The sequence below is a fragment of the Eublepharis macularius genome, chromosome 1 (genome assembly GCF_028583425.1).
Source record: "Eublepharis macularius isolate TG4126 chromosome 1, MPM_Emac_v1.0, whole genome shotgun sequence".
NCBI classification, from domain to species: Eukaryota; Metazoa; Chordata; class Lepidosauria; order Squamata; family Eublepharidae; genus Eublepharis; species Eublepharis macularius.
In genome coordinates, this window is record NC_072790.1 from 103,781,476 (window position 1) to 103,796,110 (window position 14,635).

Genomic DNA, 14,635 nt, shown 5'->3' on the forward strand with positions numbered 1-14,635 from the left:
CTTTTCTTCACTAATGCACTTTCTAAGTTAAAAATTAAAGCATGGAAAGCATTGCACATTCCAAAGCTCACTTAAGGAGAAAAAAAATCCGTTGCTTCAGACAAAATCAATGGCGGAGCAGAATATTACTGAGGCCTAAAGAAAAACAATTAAATAATGCACAAGGCATAAACAAACATTTTAAAATCCCAGTGACAGATTCTGTGAATAGAGTACTGACTGTCTGAAACAGCACAAATATTACCTAACAATTTACAAATATGTCAAAACTTGTATCAGGTAGGCTACCTACCTAAATCGTTTTAGGTAGGTAGCCATGTTGGTCTACAGTAGAACAGCAGAATCTGAGGGCCAAGCTACAAGTGATGAATGACACTTGAACAGCAAGTGGACAGGGAGAAATACACTTGCCGTTCAAGTGCCATTCGTCACTTGTAGCTTGGCCCTGAGTCCCTTGGCTCCTTAGAAACCAGCAAGATTTTCAGTGTATAAGCTATCAAAAGTCAAAGCTCCCTCCTTCAGATACAGGGCCTGTACCTGAAGAAGGGAGCTTTGAATCTCAAAAGCTTATACACTGAAAATCTTGCTGGTCTTTAAGGTGCCGTGGGACTCAAATCCAGCATCTAACTAGTGCTGTTGATGGACGACATTTTCTCCCAGTTTCTGCTGTTTGCCAATTAAGTCTAAAAAGCAAATCAACGCAGAGTGGCCTTTGAAGGCAAGCAGAAGGTGCTGCTGGCAATTTCAGTTAATTGCAGGGCCGGCCTTACTATAGGATAACATGAAATAACTTCTTTCCCCCTCCCTTTAGCTTTTGCCTTCACTTTCTGTGTGCCATTAAAAATAAGCAGGTGCCTTTCTGACTTTTTTCTTCAGGTGTGAAACTGTCAAGGATAAAACATTAGTGAAAATGAGAGAGCTTGGGGAGGGTCAGCAAAGGTAAAGTTGGGTGATTTCCCACACTGCCTTTTACTAATTTGTAGCAGACCCTAAAAAGGAAGCAAAGATAAAAAACTAGTTAGTTTCTACAGAAAGAAGACTTGATCCCATTATTTGGTTTTAGTTTCATTTTGATGATAAGAGAAGTCCAAGCTGCCTTTTTCTAATTGGTTGGCCCTTCCTTTGCATCTGTAATATGTCTCTTACTGGTGCATTAACTTTCCTAAAAGGCAAAGAGGTAGTGGTTGTGAATGCAATAATTGCCATCCTGACTATTGGTGGACAGCAACTCTTTTCTCTCTTTACTTTCTGCTGTCCCTGCCAGGTTATGCATAACCTTTACTATGGGCTGGCTTTCCTAGGAGTGCCTGCTTTAATCCTTCTGATACTTGGCTATGCTTTGAATGACCAGACTTGGAGACTGGTTGCTGGAGAAAAGGTCTCAGCCGCTAGACACAGTACTCGTAACCACCTTCTGCAGTGCAAGCTTGTGTCTTTTGTCTTCTGCAGCATCACAGGGAGAGCTCTGGTGGCTCCTGTAACGTGGCTTGCAGTAGCACTGTTGAATGGATCCTACTACATATGTGCAATGAGTGAATTTGCTTCAGTTGATCGCTATGGGATCTTCAAAAACACAAGCTTTGCTGAGCGCAAGCAAATCCTTGCTGCATTTCCCTGTAAGCAGTTGGTTCCTTCACATCTAAGAACAGTGAAAGAGGAAGTGATCCTCCTGCTTCAGTATCAGTCACAAGTAAGTAAATGCTGGGTTCCTAAAGGATGGTCTGAAGTAGGGTTGCCAGCTTTCAAATGAGTCCTGGAATTACAACTGCTCTCCAGACTACAGAGATCAGTTGTCCTGGAGAAAATGGCAGCTCTGAAGGGTGCCCTCTAAGGAATCACATCCCTGCTGATCCTCCCAACCAACCAAACTCTACTATTTCTAGTAGTACTACCTGGCACCAAATGCCTAGGGATTTTCAAACCCAGAGTTGGCAACACTAGTCTGAAAGAACATGGCTTAATCACAGGCTTCTACTTGGTAAGTAGATTGATAGACTGTATAAAAGCCCTGTGTAAACTGCTTTGAAGAATGGAAAGCAAGATATGTGCAATACAAGAATACTGTCTTAATGGAAAGAGCTGGTTAGTAGTCCGGGCTGCCTGTGAAGGTTCAAGCCCTGCTCTCTGTAGTAATCAGACATTGTGCGTTTTCTGAGGTGGTGCCTTGCAATTGGGATGCTTTCCCTGCTGAGGGTCACTTGATACCTGTTTTTTTTTTTAGTTTTTTTTTTACACATTTATATTCTGCTCTCCCCGCAAGCCTTATGTGAAAACAGCACTTATTTTTCCAAGCTTTTCACTACGGGTTCTGCTTCCAGTCTAAGGACTATTTTATGAACATCCTTTGGGGATTTGTTTTTAATGACTTGTTATACCCTGGTTTGTTTTTAATGGCTGTTTATTAATAATAATATTTATGCTGGTACTCTTATGATTGTATTGTTTTACTTTGTGAGCTTTATCAAGTAGGTTTCTGGAGAGGTGGCATATACAGTTTTAAAACAGAATTATAATGGATTTAGTGAGACAGCTTTGTGTAGTCAACTTTTCTCTCTTATTATTTTCAAGAGCACTTCTGCCTTCATGAGTTTCTACAAACTCCTAAAAGCTACAAGGCATTTACAAGGAGTTGCTATGGAACAAATATGAGTAAATGTTTTAAAACATTGTAATGTAAAAACCTCCTTTTATATAGTCAGTTTATTTACTTTATACCCTACCTTTTCTCCCCAAAGGAGACCCAAAGCAGCTTACGTCATTCTCTTCTTCCTTTTATCCTCACAAAAAGCTTGTGAGGTAAGTTAGGTTGAGAATGTGTGACTTGTCCAAGGACACTCAGTGAGCTTCTATTGCTTAATGGGAGTAAGGTCTAGATGGTGACTCCCTCCCCACATTCTGCTGCCAAGCATTTCATCTTTTATCTCCTCCTCTTATACTGAAAACCCTTTTAATTGTTTAATGTTGAGAGGTACAACCTCATATCCGAAGTATTGTGCTGGGTCTCTGATACAGGTAACATAATTGTAAGTGGAGTCATAGAGTATCACATGAGAAGAAACAGTCTCTGCTGTAAAATGTGTTAGTGTACTGAAAAGAGGTTATTGAGGCCTGTATTTTGTCAATACTTTTATAAGTGTACAGGATTGTCATCATGCCTGCAGAAAAATGGCCTAGCTCTTTAACAGAAGCTTCATGTGTGGAAATAGGCAGCTGAAGATTTTCATGGCATGAAGGCAAATAACATCCCATTAAGGGGGCAGAACATTTTTTTTTCCAGCAGGCAGTCGTCAACCTTGTGAGGAGAGCCATATTACTAAACACCTAAATATTTTTACAGCCTGATCCTGTTTCTTATGTACTCTGATCTAAATCTCACAGATTTCAATGAAGCTTACTGCCAGGGAAGTACAGGATTGCAGCCCTACATTCCAATCCTATGAATAATTAGATCTATTGATTTTTCATATGACTCTCCTTAAAAAGCATATACATATATATTCCTAGAAAGCTGCAGTAAAGTCAACGACAGTAAACTGGCTAGTAAGAAGTATTTTTACCCTTGTGTTGCTAGTGATTTGTATTACTTTCTCCCCTCCTTTTAAGGTTGTTGGCTGGCTTTTGATAGCAGTTGTAGCCATCACTGTCTTTGTGTCTTGTTGCCTGGCAAGATGTCTTTCTCCACTCAGTCTCCTGCATCTTCAGTACTGGAACAGATACATCCATAATGAGCAGATGCTATTTGAGCAAGCTGCCAACCAGCACTCCAAGATCTATGCCAAACACCACATCAAGAAGTTTTTTGGCTTTTTTCCAGGGAGTGAAGATGTGTCAGAAATCCGCATCCCTTCGTGTGCAGACTGGAAATCCATTTCTGGGCTGGACCTCTTAACAATTGTGGACGAACAGCACTATGATTACAGTCTCCTTCATGACTGGGCCGTAGAAGACTCGGTGGATGGGAAATATCTGAAAATTCTTGATAAACCAAATTCTGATCTTGAAACAGAGTTTTGAATGGCCATTTTGAAAAAAAAACTGTCTGCTCATGTATTGTATTGCTATTTGTTATACCCTTGTATTGATATTTGTTATACCTTGTCTAAAAAAAAAGGTGAATACAAACAGAGCTGTTTTATACAAGAAAGTGAAGTGGGACCTCTGAAACTCAAAAATCTTCTTGTTAATGTGAATTCCTAAATTAGGCTGCAAGTTTTAAAAACTCATATTCAAAATATTGAGATAACTCATGGCAAAATAGTTTCAAGGATGCAGCTTACAGAATTGTAGAAAATGTTGCTGAGGGCATGTGCTTAACTGTTCCATTGAAGTCAATGAGAATTAAAAAGTTAATCACTTTGGATAGATGGTGTTCGTATGTTCTACTGCTATGATAGACTGTTTCGCCTTCAAAAGTGAGACTGTAAAAAAGGGGCAATAAATGTATAAAGACAATTGTCTTTATAGTACTTTGAAAATCGATCCATGTGTGGGATATGTTTTACTCAGATGGCATTTGGTACTCATTTAACTCCTACATTTTTCTCTAGGTTGAGTCCAGCTAAAGAATGTTTCCAGGCACACCATGCTGGGCTTTCCCCCTTGGCAATAAGTGCCAGGATGCTGTACTGGCACCACTTTCAGCCCCAGCCTTGGGCCCCTATGGCAGCAAATATCATGAGCACCAGTACCTTTTTTTTTTCAAAGCACCACTTAAAGATGTTCAGTACTAGTAATGAAGGTGTCAGGTATGAATCTTCATCCTGCTGAAATGCAATCTGATAATAGCATGTAGGGTCCAGCTAGAATTTCTGCTGGTGAAAAAGAAGGGGGCCACTTTGCTACTGAAAAGGCTATGCGGGGAAATCAGGGTAGTGGATAGCGTGTTTCACTAGGAACTGGGAAGACTCATGTTTGACTCCCCACTTCTACCATGGAATCTCACTTGGTGACCTTGGGCCCATCAGAAACTCTCAGCTTAGGTTACCTCAAAGGATTGTTGTTGTGAGAAAATGGAGGAGGGGAGAACAATGTTATGCCCCTTTGAATCCCAACTGGGGAGAAAAGCAGGATATCAATAAATGCAATGCAAGTGCATGCATTATGGAATCTGAATGGACCAAAGCCATGTGTGATAAGGGCTGTAAACACACACAGACACACACACACACACAGACACACACACACACACACAAAATTGCTGTTTCAGCACCTGAAAAGGTGCAAAAGGGGGGAACAGGCTTCTGGGGCTGTAGCACCATAGATGTGACCAGTTCTGAGAGTTCCTCGTTTCTCCAGTGTTTCTGGTGGGAGATCTATGAGAACTAGGACTTTTTTACCATTGTAAGTCAGAGTCCCTTTAAGTCTTGCCTCTCTTAAGAGTCTCTTTCTGGTCCTTACATAAATTGTACCAGAACATCTTGTGGGCGGTTAGGACAAGCTGTGGCCAGAGGGCCTATATGGAAAACACTCACAATAACGGGCTACTCCCTCCACCAAGTTTAATACCTCTGACAGTCATTTTTGACATAAATACTGTTAAATCAGCGTTACCTTCTGCATATTCAGGAATCCCTGTCATCTTAAGGTTATTTTGTCTTGATTTAATTTCAAGTGCTGCTATCTTTTTCTCTATCACCACCTCATTTGATTGAAGGGTTCTGATTTCTTCCAGGAGAGTTATTCCCAATTCAGACACTGTCTCAGCAGACTGAGTAGCTTTCTTCAGACTACCTGTTAATTCTTTGATTTGAAGATGGATAGGTGCCAGGAGATCCATGACTGTTTCTGAGAAGAAGTTTTGCAGGTCTTCTTTAAGGCTGTTAGTATCATTCTTGGAGATAAGGGACTCATTTTCGGTGGGCTTCTTTCCAGCCGCTGTTGTAGCTCTGGAGATGGCCTGCATTGCTTAGATTGTTTTCGATTCTCCCAGCATGAGCTGTTGGCCCACCGCCTCGGCGATATGAGGATTCGTGGGACGGCCTTGCAGTGGCCTGTCTCTTTTCTCCACAGTCAGGGACAGAGGGTGGCACTGGGGGAAGAGACTGTCCGCACGCCAACTGTTGGAGTGCGGCGTCCCACAGGGGGCGATACTCTCTCCCCTGTTGTTCAATCTTTATATGCGCCCCCTCGCCCAGTTGGTGTGGAATTTTGGACTGGGTTGTCATCAATATGCAGATGACACCCAGTTGTATCTGTTGATGGGTGGCCGACCTGACTCTGCCCCTGACACCCTGTTGAGAGCTCTGGAGGCAGTGTCTGGATGGGTAAAACAGAGCAGGCTGAAATTGAATCCCATGAAGACGGAGGTCCTGTACTTGGGCTGTGGACTGTCGGAGGAAGGGATCCTTCTCCTTTGGAGGACACCACTTGTGCCCGTACCATCGGTTAAGAGTTTGGGTGTGATTCTGGATTCCTCCTTGTCTATAGAGGGCCAGATCACGGCTGTGGCTCGGGTGGCCTTTTTCCACCTTCAGCAGGCCCGGCAACTGGCACCCTACCTCTCGGCTCAGGACCTAACGACAGTGATCCATGCAATGGTCACCTCCAGGTTAGACTACTGTAACTCACTCTATGCAGGGCTGCCCTTGGGCTTGATATGGAAACTTCAACGGGTCCAGAATGCTACTGCATGTGTCCTAACTGGAGCTTCGTGTAGGACATACATTACGCCTATCTTGCAGCAGCTTCACTGGCTCCCAGTAGAATTCCGGATCCAGTTCAAGGTGTTGGTTTTGACCTATAAAGCCCTAAACGGACTGGGACCAGCATACCTAAGGGACTGTCTCTCCCTGTATGTGCCCCAGAGAGCACTTCGTTCAACTGGAAAACATCTACTGGTGGCCTCTACCAGGGCCAGGGCCTTTTCAGTCCTGGCCCCAACCTGGTGGTGTCTGAGGACACTTGGGCCTGCCAGGATCTTGTATCATTTAGGCGGGCCTGTAAGACACAGATGTTTTGCCAGGCATATGGTGATGGCTAATTTTAGCCCATCATTGCTGAGCTTTCCACTGGTCTCCCTCTACAAGGGGTATGGAGAGTCCACACCTGCTGGTTGCCCCCCAAGGGGCACAGTATTTTACCTGTTTTTAAATTGATTTTAAGGTGTATTTTAATCAATGTTGTGCCTTGTCCTGAGCCCACTTGCGCGGAGGGCAGGTTAAAAATTAATTAAATAAATAAATAATCAAAAAGGCTTCCAGCAACCCCAAAATGTTTGGAGCTGACTTTGTTTTAGAAGTGGAGGATTTGCCCATTTTTGCTCTTTTCTACTGCTACAGACAGACGAACATGACTACCCATCTTGATCTATCTCTAGTTTATCTGTGTTGCTGGTAAGGGTGAGGATTATAAGCCATACTACTGCCACATTTAAGAAAGGGTCTGAGTTTGATAGTTGCCTACAACAATTATGTGTGTGTTTTGTGTGCCATCAAGTTGCTTCCGACTTATGGAATCCTATGAATGAAAAACCTCCAAAATGTCCAATAGTTAACAGCCCTACTCAGATCTTGCAAACTATAGGATGCGGCCTCCTTTATTGAGTCAATTTATTTCATTTTGGGTTTTCCTCTTTTCCTACTGCCTTCCACTTTTACTAATATTATTGTCTTTTCCAGTGAGTCTTGTCTTCTCGTGATTTGACCAAAGTATGATATAGCCTTGATCTCGTCATTTTAGCTTTAGCGAAAATTCAAGCTCGTTTTGATCTAGAACCCACTTATTTATCTTTCTGGATGTCCACGGTATCTGTAAAACTCTCTTCCAGCACCACATTTCAAATGAATCAACTTTCTTCCTGTCAGCTTTCTTCAGTGTTCAACTTTCACATCCATACATTGTAATGGGAAATACCATTGTGTAGATTGTCTTGACCTTGGTCCCCAGTGACACACCCTTATCCCTAAGGATGTTTTCTAGTTTCTTCATGGCTGCCCTTCCAAGTCTCAATCTCCTTCTGATTTCTTGAGTGCAGGCTCCCTTTTGGTTGATGATTGAGCCAAGGAACAGAACAATTTTAACCATTTCAATTTCTTCATTGTCAACCTTAAAACTGTGTAATTCCTCAGTAGTCATTACTTTCATCTTCTTGATGTTCAGCTGAATCTTGCTTTGGCACTTTCTTCTTTAACCTTCATCAGTAGACGTTTCATGTCTTCACTACTTTCTGCAAGTAATATAGTGTTATCTGCATATCTCAAATTGTTAATATTCCTTCCAATTTTCACTCCAACTTCTTCTAAATCTAATCCATCTTTCCTTGTGATTATGAGGGTTTAAAAGCACTGTAACCGACTTATCCTTTGTAAGTGAAATCGAGGTAGCCATGCTTTTGATCTATCATAAATAAATATTAAATGTAGTACTTGGAAATGGTAGAATGTAAGTTACAAACCCCTCCCTTTATATACACACGCATGTACACTTACCAATTTGCTTCAATTTGGCTTCTTTCCATTAACAGCTGGTCTTTTGACTGCCCTTCTAGTGAAACTGGAAACAGTTAAGAGAATGATGGTTGTTGGGGGTTTTCCGGGCTGTATTGCCGTGGTCTTGGCATTGTAGTTCCTGACGTTTCGCCAGCAGCTGTGGCTGGCATCTTCAGAGGTGTAGCACCAAAAGACAGAGATCTCTCAGTGTCACAGTGTGGAAAAGATGGAGGTCATTTGTATCTACTCAGGAGGGGTGGGGTTGAGCTGAGTCATTCTGTAAGAGTTTCCCAGGGTGTGGAATGCTAATGGCGGGAGGCTTCACTGTATCCTGAGGAGGTTCTTTTGCATATGGATTGGTGCTTGATGTGCTAATCTTCTCTGCAGGGCTATTGTCGGGTGTGGAGTGTTTTGTTGGCCTGGTGTTTTTCAGAACTGGAGCCCATGCTCTGTTCATTCTTAAGGTTTCTTCTTTCCTGGTGAAGTTTTGCTTATGATTGTGAATTTCAATGGCTTCCCTGTGCAGTCTGACAAAGTAGTTGGAAGTGTTGTCCAGTATTTTGGTGTCCTGGAATAAGATACTGGGAATAAGATAAGGGAAGCCATTGAAATTCACAATCATAAGCAAAACTTCAACAGGAAAGAAGAAACCTTAAGAATGAACAGAGCATGGGCTCCAGTTCTGAAAAACACCAGGCCAACAAAACACTCCACACCCGACAATAGCCCTGCAGAGAAGATTAGCACATCAAGCACCAATCCATATGCAAAAGAACCTCCTCAGGATACAGTGAAGCCTCCCTCCATTAGCATTCCACACCCTGGGAAACTCTTACAGAATGACTCAGCTCAACCCCACCCCTCCTGAGTAGATACAAATGACCTCCATCTTTTCCACACTGTGACACTGAGAGATCTCTGTCTTTTGGTGCTACACCTCTGAAGATGCCAGCCACAGCTGCTGGCGAAACGTCAGGAACTACAATGCCAAGACCACGGCAATACAGCCCGGAAAACCCCCAACAACCATCGTTCTCCGGCCGTGAAAGCCTTCGACAATACATAGTTAAGAGAATGCTAACATATTTCTGGGAAATTCATTTTTTTTTAAAAAAAATCCAGCATTTTCAATTTTTTCTATGATCTGCTATTACCAGTTCGATTGAAACATTTTTTTTTATTTTGAGTGAAAGCAACAGCTCCTCTAAGCTCCTCTAGTTTACCACGATTTAAAAGGTAAAAATTGTGCAGTATGTGTCCCTCCTTCAGGTTGTGCAGCTCATCTCTCTTCTGTGTCCTTCTCTGTGAGAATAGAGTACTAAGTACTTCTAAAAAAGCAAGACAGGAGTTTCAGACTACCACTGAAGTGAGAGTTAAAAATCTCATTAGGCCCATACCACTGAAAGCCAGAGAAACCATTTTATCTATATTAATTCCAGGAGAGTAAAAGGAAGTCACCTGCCCGCTAGAAAGTTGGGGGTGTTATGCTCAACAAATGTATGTATTGAGCAGGTAGCAGATTTCTTTTGTGGAAAAGGCAAGAAGACACAGCTAGGAATGTTGATATTTTGAAGGAGATTGTGCTTCCCACTTTCATTGGGGTTCAGCTGACTTAAGAACCTACAGGTTATATTGGATACAGCATTACTGCTGGAGAAGAAAGTTAATGCAGCTGCAAAAAATGCTTTCTTCCCACTTTGTTTAGCATGGAAGATAACTTACCTTGACTTGGCATATCTGGCACCCAGATCCATGCCATGGTAACACTGAGAACATATATTGTAATCTGCTCTCCATGGATCTGCCCTTGAAGTCAGCCTGGCAACTCCAGTTGTATAGAATGCTTCATGTCAGTTATTATTGGGAGCTAGCTGAAGCATGTATATTACATCTACTCTGTAGTAATTCTACTGACTGCTCGTCAGTTACTGGATTCAATTCAAGGCACTGGCCGGGCATCTCTTCCGTTAAATTTACAGCATATAGCGTCCTACCTGTTATCGGCACAGTAAAGTTTCTTTGGGTCACCTAACGGCTCTTCGCGCCACCAGCTGTCCACACCGAAGCACTCTGTTCTGTTCTCTCTAACCGCGCAGAAGCAGCTCCTCCCCCTTTTTTTAATTATTCTGGCGTTTAATTCCGCTATAACGGAATAACAGCATATAAACATTCTGTTAGAGCAAAACATTACGACCCTTTTGTTTTTCCAACTTTGAAATTATATAAATAGCCCTTTGCCCGCAGAAAACTCCCTGTCTGACGTGATCCCCATCGCTGAAGACTCTGCCATGGTGACTGAGTCACTTTTACTTCAGCAGAAAGTTTGCATTGTGTTATGTTGTAATGTCGTTATAAGGACATAATAAAATTTTTAAAAAGGGGAGTCGCAGGAAGAAATGGATTCTGGGATTGAAGGGAGGGCATAGGACGTTGCGAGGCGAAATACATCAATGTGAGGCATTCACACTGAGGCGCAAAATATCGCAACTATCAAGCAAAAAACAGCAATGAGGAAATCGCTTCAGTGTTGGAATAAGGTGGGTGTTTGCCGGGAAAAAGCGCCATTTTAGCGCTAAAAAAAAGCCCGTGTGACGACGGCCACTGACTACCACACAGAAAGTCTGCATGGCCTAGAATCCCTATATCTACAAGACTACATCTGTTGCTATGCTGCACCATGACAGCTTCACTTATCTGAACACGGCCTTCTGCAGGTACTATCCTACAAATGGACAACTGGTCATAAACATACATTTTCTGTTGCAGCTCTCACCTTGTGAAACAGCCTGGCCATTTCCACACATGTTGAATAATGCACTTTCAATGCACTTTAGCAATCCTTTGGAAGTGGATTTTTTGTTCCGGATATGGAAAAGCAGTTCCAAATGTTCACTAAAGAGTATTGAAAGTGGATTATCCAATGTGTGTGGAAGCAGCCCGTGTCTGAGGTGGTGAGGAGGGCTTCCATGCTTGGGTCTTTGCACAAACTATGTAAAACAAAATTGTTCAGGAGGGCATTTTTATAAAGGTAATAAGGTTATAACAGAACAGCTCAGAAAGGTGCTTTCATAAGCACCTTCATTGTATACAGTATGTTTATCTTTTTGCTAAATGTATTATCTACAATCACTGTTTTGTTTTTATACTTATGTAATACCAAATTTTTGTACTGTTTAATCATATAATGTTAAACACTTTATGCCTTGTTTCAGATTACTGTAATCCTACACTGACTGCATATACTTACACTGTGTGATCTAAGTCTCATTGAAAAAGAGAAACTATAAATAAAGTAAATGAATAAATAAAAAGACTTCCTTTGACCAGTTTTCCTATAACAAGATATCTTCATTCTGGAGCTAGCAAAAACTATGGACACTGAATTCTGCACTCTACCTTCAGCCAAGAAGGCAGCTTGGACCTTTGCTTTCAAATCCTAGGCTTTTTGCTGTGGATTTTCAGTATCAAACTATCTACCCCTAGGGAAGAACGAGAGAATGACAGTTAATGAATAAAGATGTATGAATAATCAATCTGTCTTGGTTTTTATTAAAGTCTGCCATTTGGAGAGAATTCCTAAAGCTCAATCTGTGATCCCCTTTGCCTTAATTCTTTTTATTTTTTATTTAATTAAATTTTTATTCTGCTCTCCCTGCACGCGTGCTCAGAGCGGATCACACTATAAAATGTACAACAAAAATATAGACTAAAATTTAGTAGCATAAATATAATAATCAGTAACAACATATTTTTAAAAACAGCCACACTTATATTGCACCCCCCACTTAGCCAAAACAGCCTATGGGGCAGGGTGGCTGGTTATAGATGGATACAGGATCAGGGGGACATGTGCTCCCACCGTGGCAGGAAGCCGATGCGGACAGCTTGGGTGGCCCACCCACCTCAGTCACCATATGCTTCTGTCTTGCAAACCCAGGGGAAAGATAACAGACCTGAATGAGCCTGGGTTGATGCAGGCTGGCACCAGGGCAGAGAAAGCTTTGGCCCTGGTAGAGGCAAGGCAAACATCCTTGGGGCAAGGGACCACAGATAGGTGTTTGTCTGCTTAATGAAGCAGCCTCTGAGGAACATATGGTAAGAGGCGGTCCCACAAGTATGCTGGTCCCAGTCCTCTGAGGGTCATAAAAGTTAGAACCAGAACCTTGAACCTGATCCAGAATTCAACTGGGAGCCAGTGCAGCTGATGCAAAACCGGTGTTATATGTGACTAGAATGGAGTCCTGGTCAGGATGCATGCACTGCATTCTGGACCAGTTGCAGTTTCTGGAGCAGTCTCAAGGGCAGCCTAGCAAAGAGGGAGTTATAGTAGTCCAACCTGAAGGTGACCGTTGTGTGGATCACCACAGCTAGGTCATTGGTCAAGAGGTAAGGAGCAAGATGCCTGGCTTGGTGAAGATAAAAGAATGCATACCTGGCAACTGCCGTGACCTGGGCCTCCATTGTCAAGGAGGTATCCAGGACCACACCCAAACTCCTCATCATTGGTGCCCCATCAAGGGTTGGGAGGTGGATCCCAGAACCTGTCAGCCCACATCCCTGGTGTAGGACCTCCATTTTCATGGGATTCAATTTCAGTTGGCTCTGTTTTAACCAACCAGTCATAGCCTCTAAAGCCCTGGCTAAAGTATTCAGGGCAGAGTCCAACCAGTTGTCCATCAACATATAGTGCTGGGTGTCATCAGCATACTGATGACAACCCAGCCCAAAGCTCTACACCAGCTGGGTGTGGAGATGCATGTAGATGTTGAATAACATTGGGGAGAGTATTGTACACTAAGGAACGCCACACACTAAGGGGTGGCTAGGTGACAACTGCTCCCCCAACACGATCCTCTGTCCCTGACCGTGGAGGAAGGAGACCAGCCACTGTAAGGCTGTTCAACGAATCCCCACGTTGGCGAGGTGGTGAGTCAGTAGGTCGTAATCAACTGTATTGAATGTTGCCAAGAAACCTAACAGCAGCGCCAATCTGCCTCGGTCCAAGTGTCTGTAGAGATCATCTGTGAAGACAACCAGTGCCGTCTCTGTCCCATAGCCAGGGCAGAAGCCAGATCCAGGACAGCAGAATCCTTCAGGAACACCTGTAGCTGTTCCACCACTACCCATTCAATCAACTTGCCCAGAAACAGAAGGTTCAAAACCAAGAGGTAACTGGACAGGTTGGTGGGGTCCAAAGATTTTTTTCTGGAGAGACCATACCAATACTTCCTTCAATGCTCCAGGAAACTCTCCAGAGCTTAAGGAGAGATTAACAATGGCCTCCAAAGGAACTCAAAGCCCATCAGCGCTAGCCTTCACCAGCCACAACAGGCAAGGGTCCAAGAGGCATTGTCCTTTGGAAAATCCAAGCATTCCTATAGTCACGGTTTTTCAAACTGAAATCAGAGCAAGCTGGGGGTATGGCATGGGCCCTTTGAAAGGACAGCGGGCGAGTCCTCCTCATGCCTACCCAGCTAACGGGAAAGCAGAGAGCACTCTAGGGATGGGAACAAGGGCAGAATCAATTTCCCTTGCTTTTGAAGGGTGGGAGCTCATAGCTGCTGACACCTAGTGTCCAGATCACTTCAGAGCACTAGCTAGAAGCAGCACTGATCTGTTAGGATGCAACAGTTCGAGTATCTAATTGGTTTAGTAGCAGGCACCATCATGGTTCCTTCAAGCATGAAACTGAACTGGCTTTCACTATTTTCCAATGCAAAGTATTTCACCATAAAGGTGGGAAAACATAGTTATGTGTCTAACCATCAGTTGTTTTCAATTGAATACCAGAAGTTCAGGTTTTGTGTGACACTGGCCATTTTTATTTCTATAAGCAGCTCTGAAAGTTTTTCCAGACTCCTTTCCACCTAGGCTTACTTGGCCTCCAACAAAAACTATTTACTTATAAGGGAGTTTCTTTTTGTCTCTAGTAGAAAGTTCTTTCCAACCAAATCGTGAGATAAAGAATCAGGGCCTTCTTGTGTTGTTGTGATTCTTAAATCAGTCAGTAATACTATAAAGACTTCAGCTTGTAAATCACGTGCAAACAATACATACTTTTCACTAAAACTAGCTTTTAAAACGTAGCTGATGCACTTGTCAATATACTGTTTTAAGGACACCAGAGGACAAAAGTCTGGCCTAGAATTGCCAACCTCCAGGTGGTGGCTGGGGATCTCCGGGAATTACAACAGATCTTCGGGCGACAG

The 14,635-nt window shown here is 42.8% G+C and overlaps 1 protein-coding gene across 1 annotated transcript; it reads left to right on the forward strand.

Annotated features, from left to right (window-relative positions):
• The first annotated feature begins 1,135 nt into the window (after positions 1 to 1,135).
• CALHM4 (calcium homeostasis modulator family member 4) lies at positions 1,136 to 4,014 on the forward strand. The gene is made up of 2 exons (XM_054971658.1): positions 1,136 to 1,690; positions 3,604 to 4,014. Exons 1-2 carry the CDS (start codon positions 1,136 to 1,138, stop codon positions 4,012 to 4,014), a joined length of 966 nt encoding a protein of 321 aa, XP_054827633.1.
• Positions 4,015 to 14,635: the final 10,621 nt, after the last annotated feature.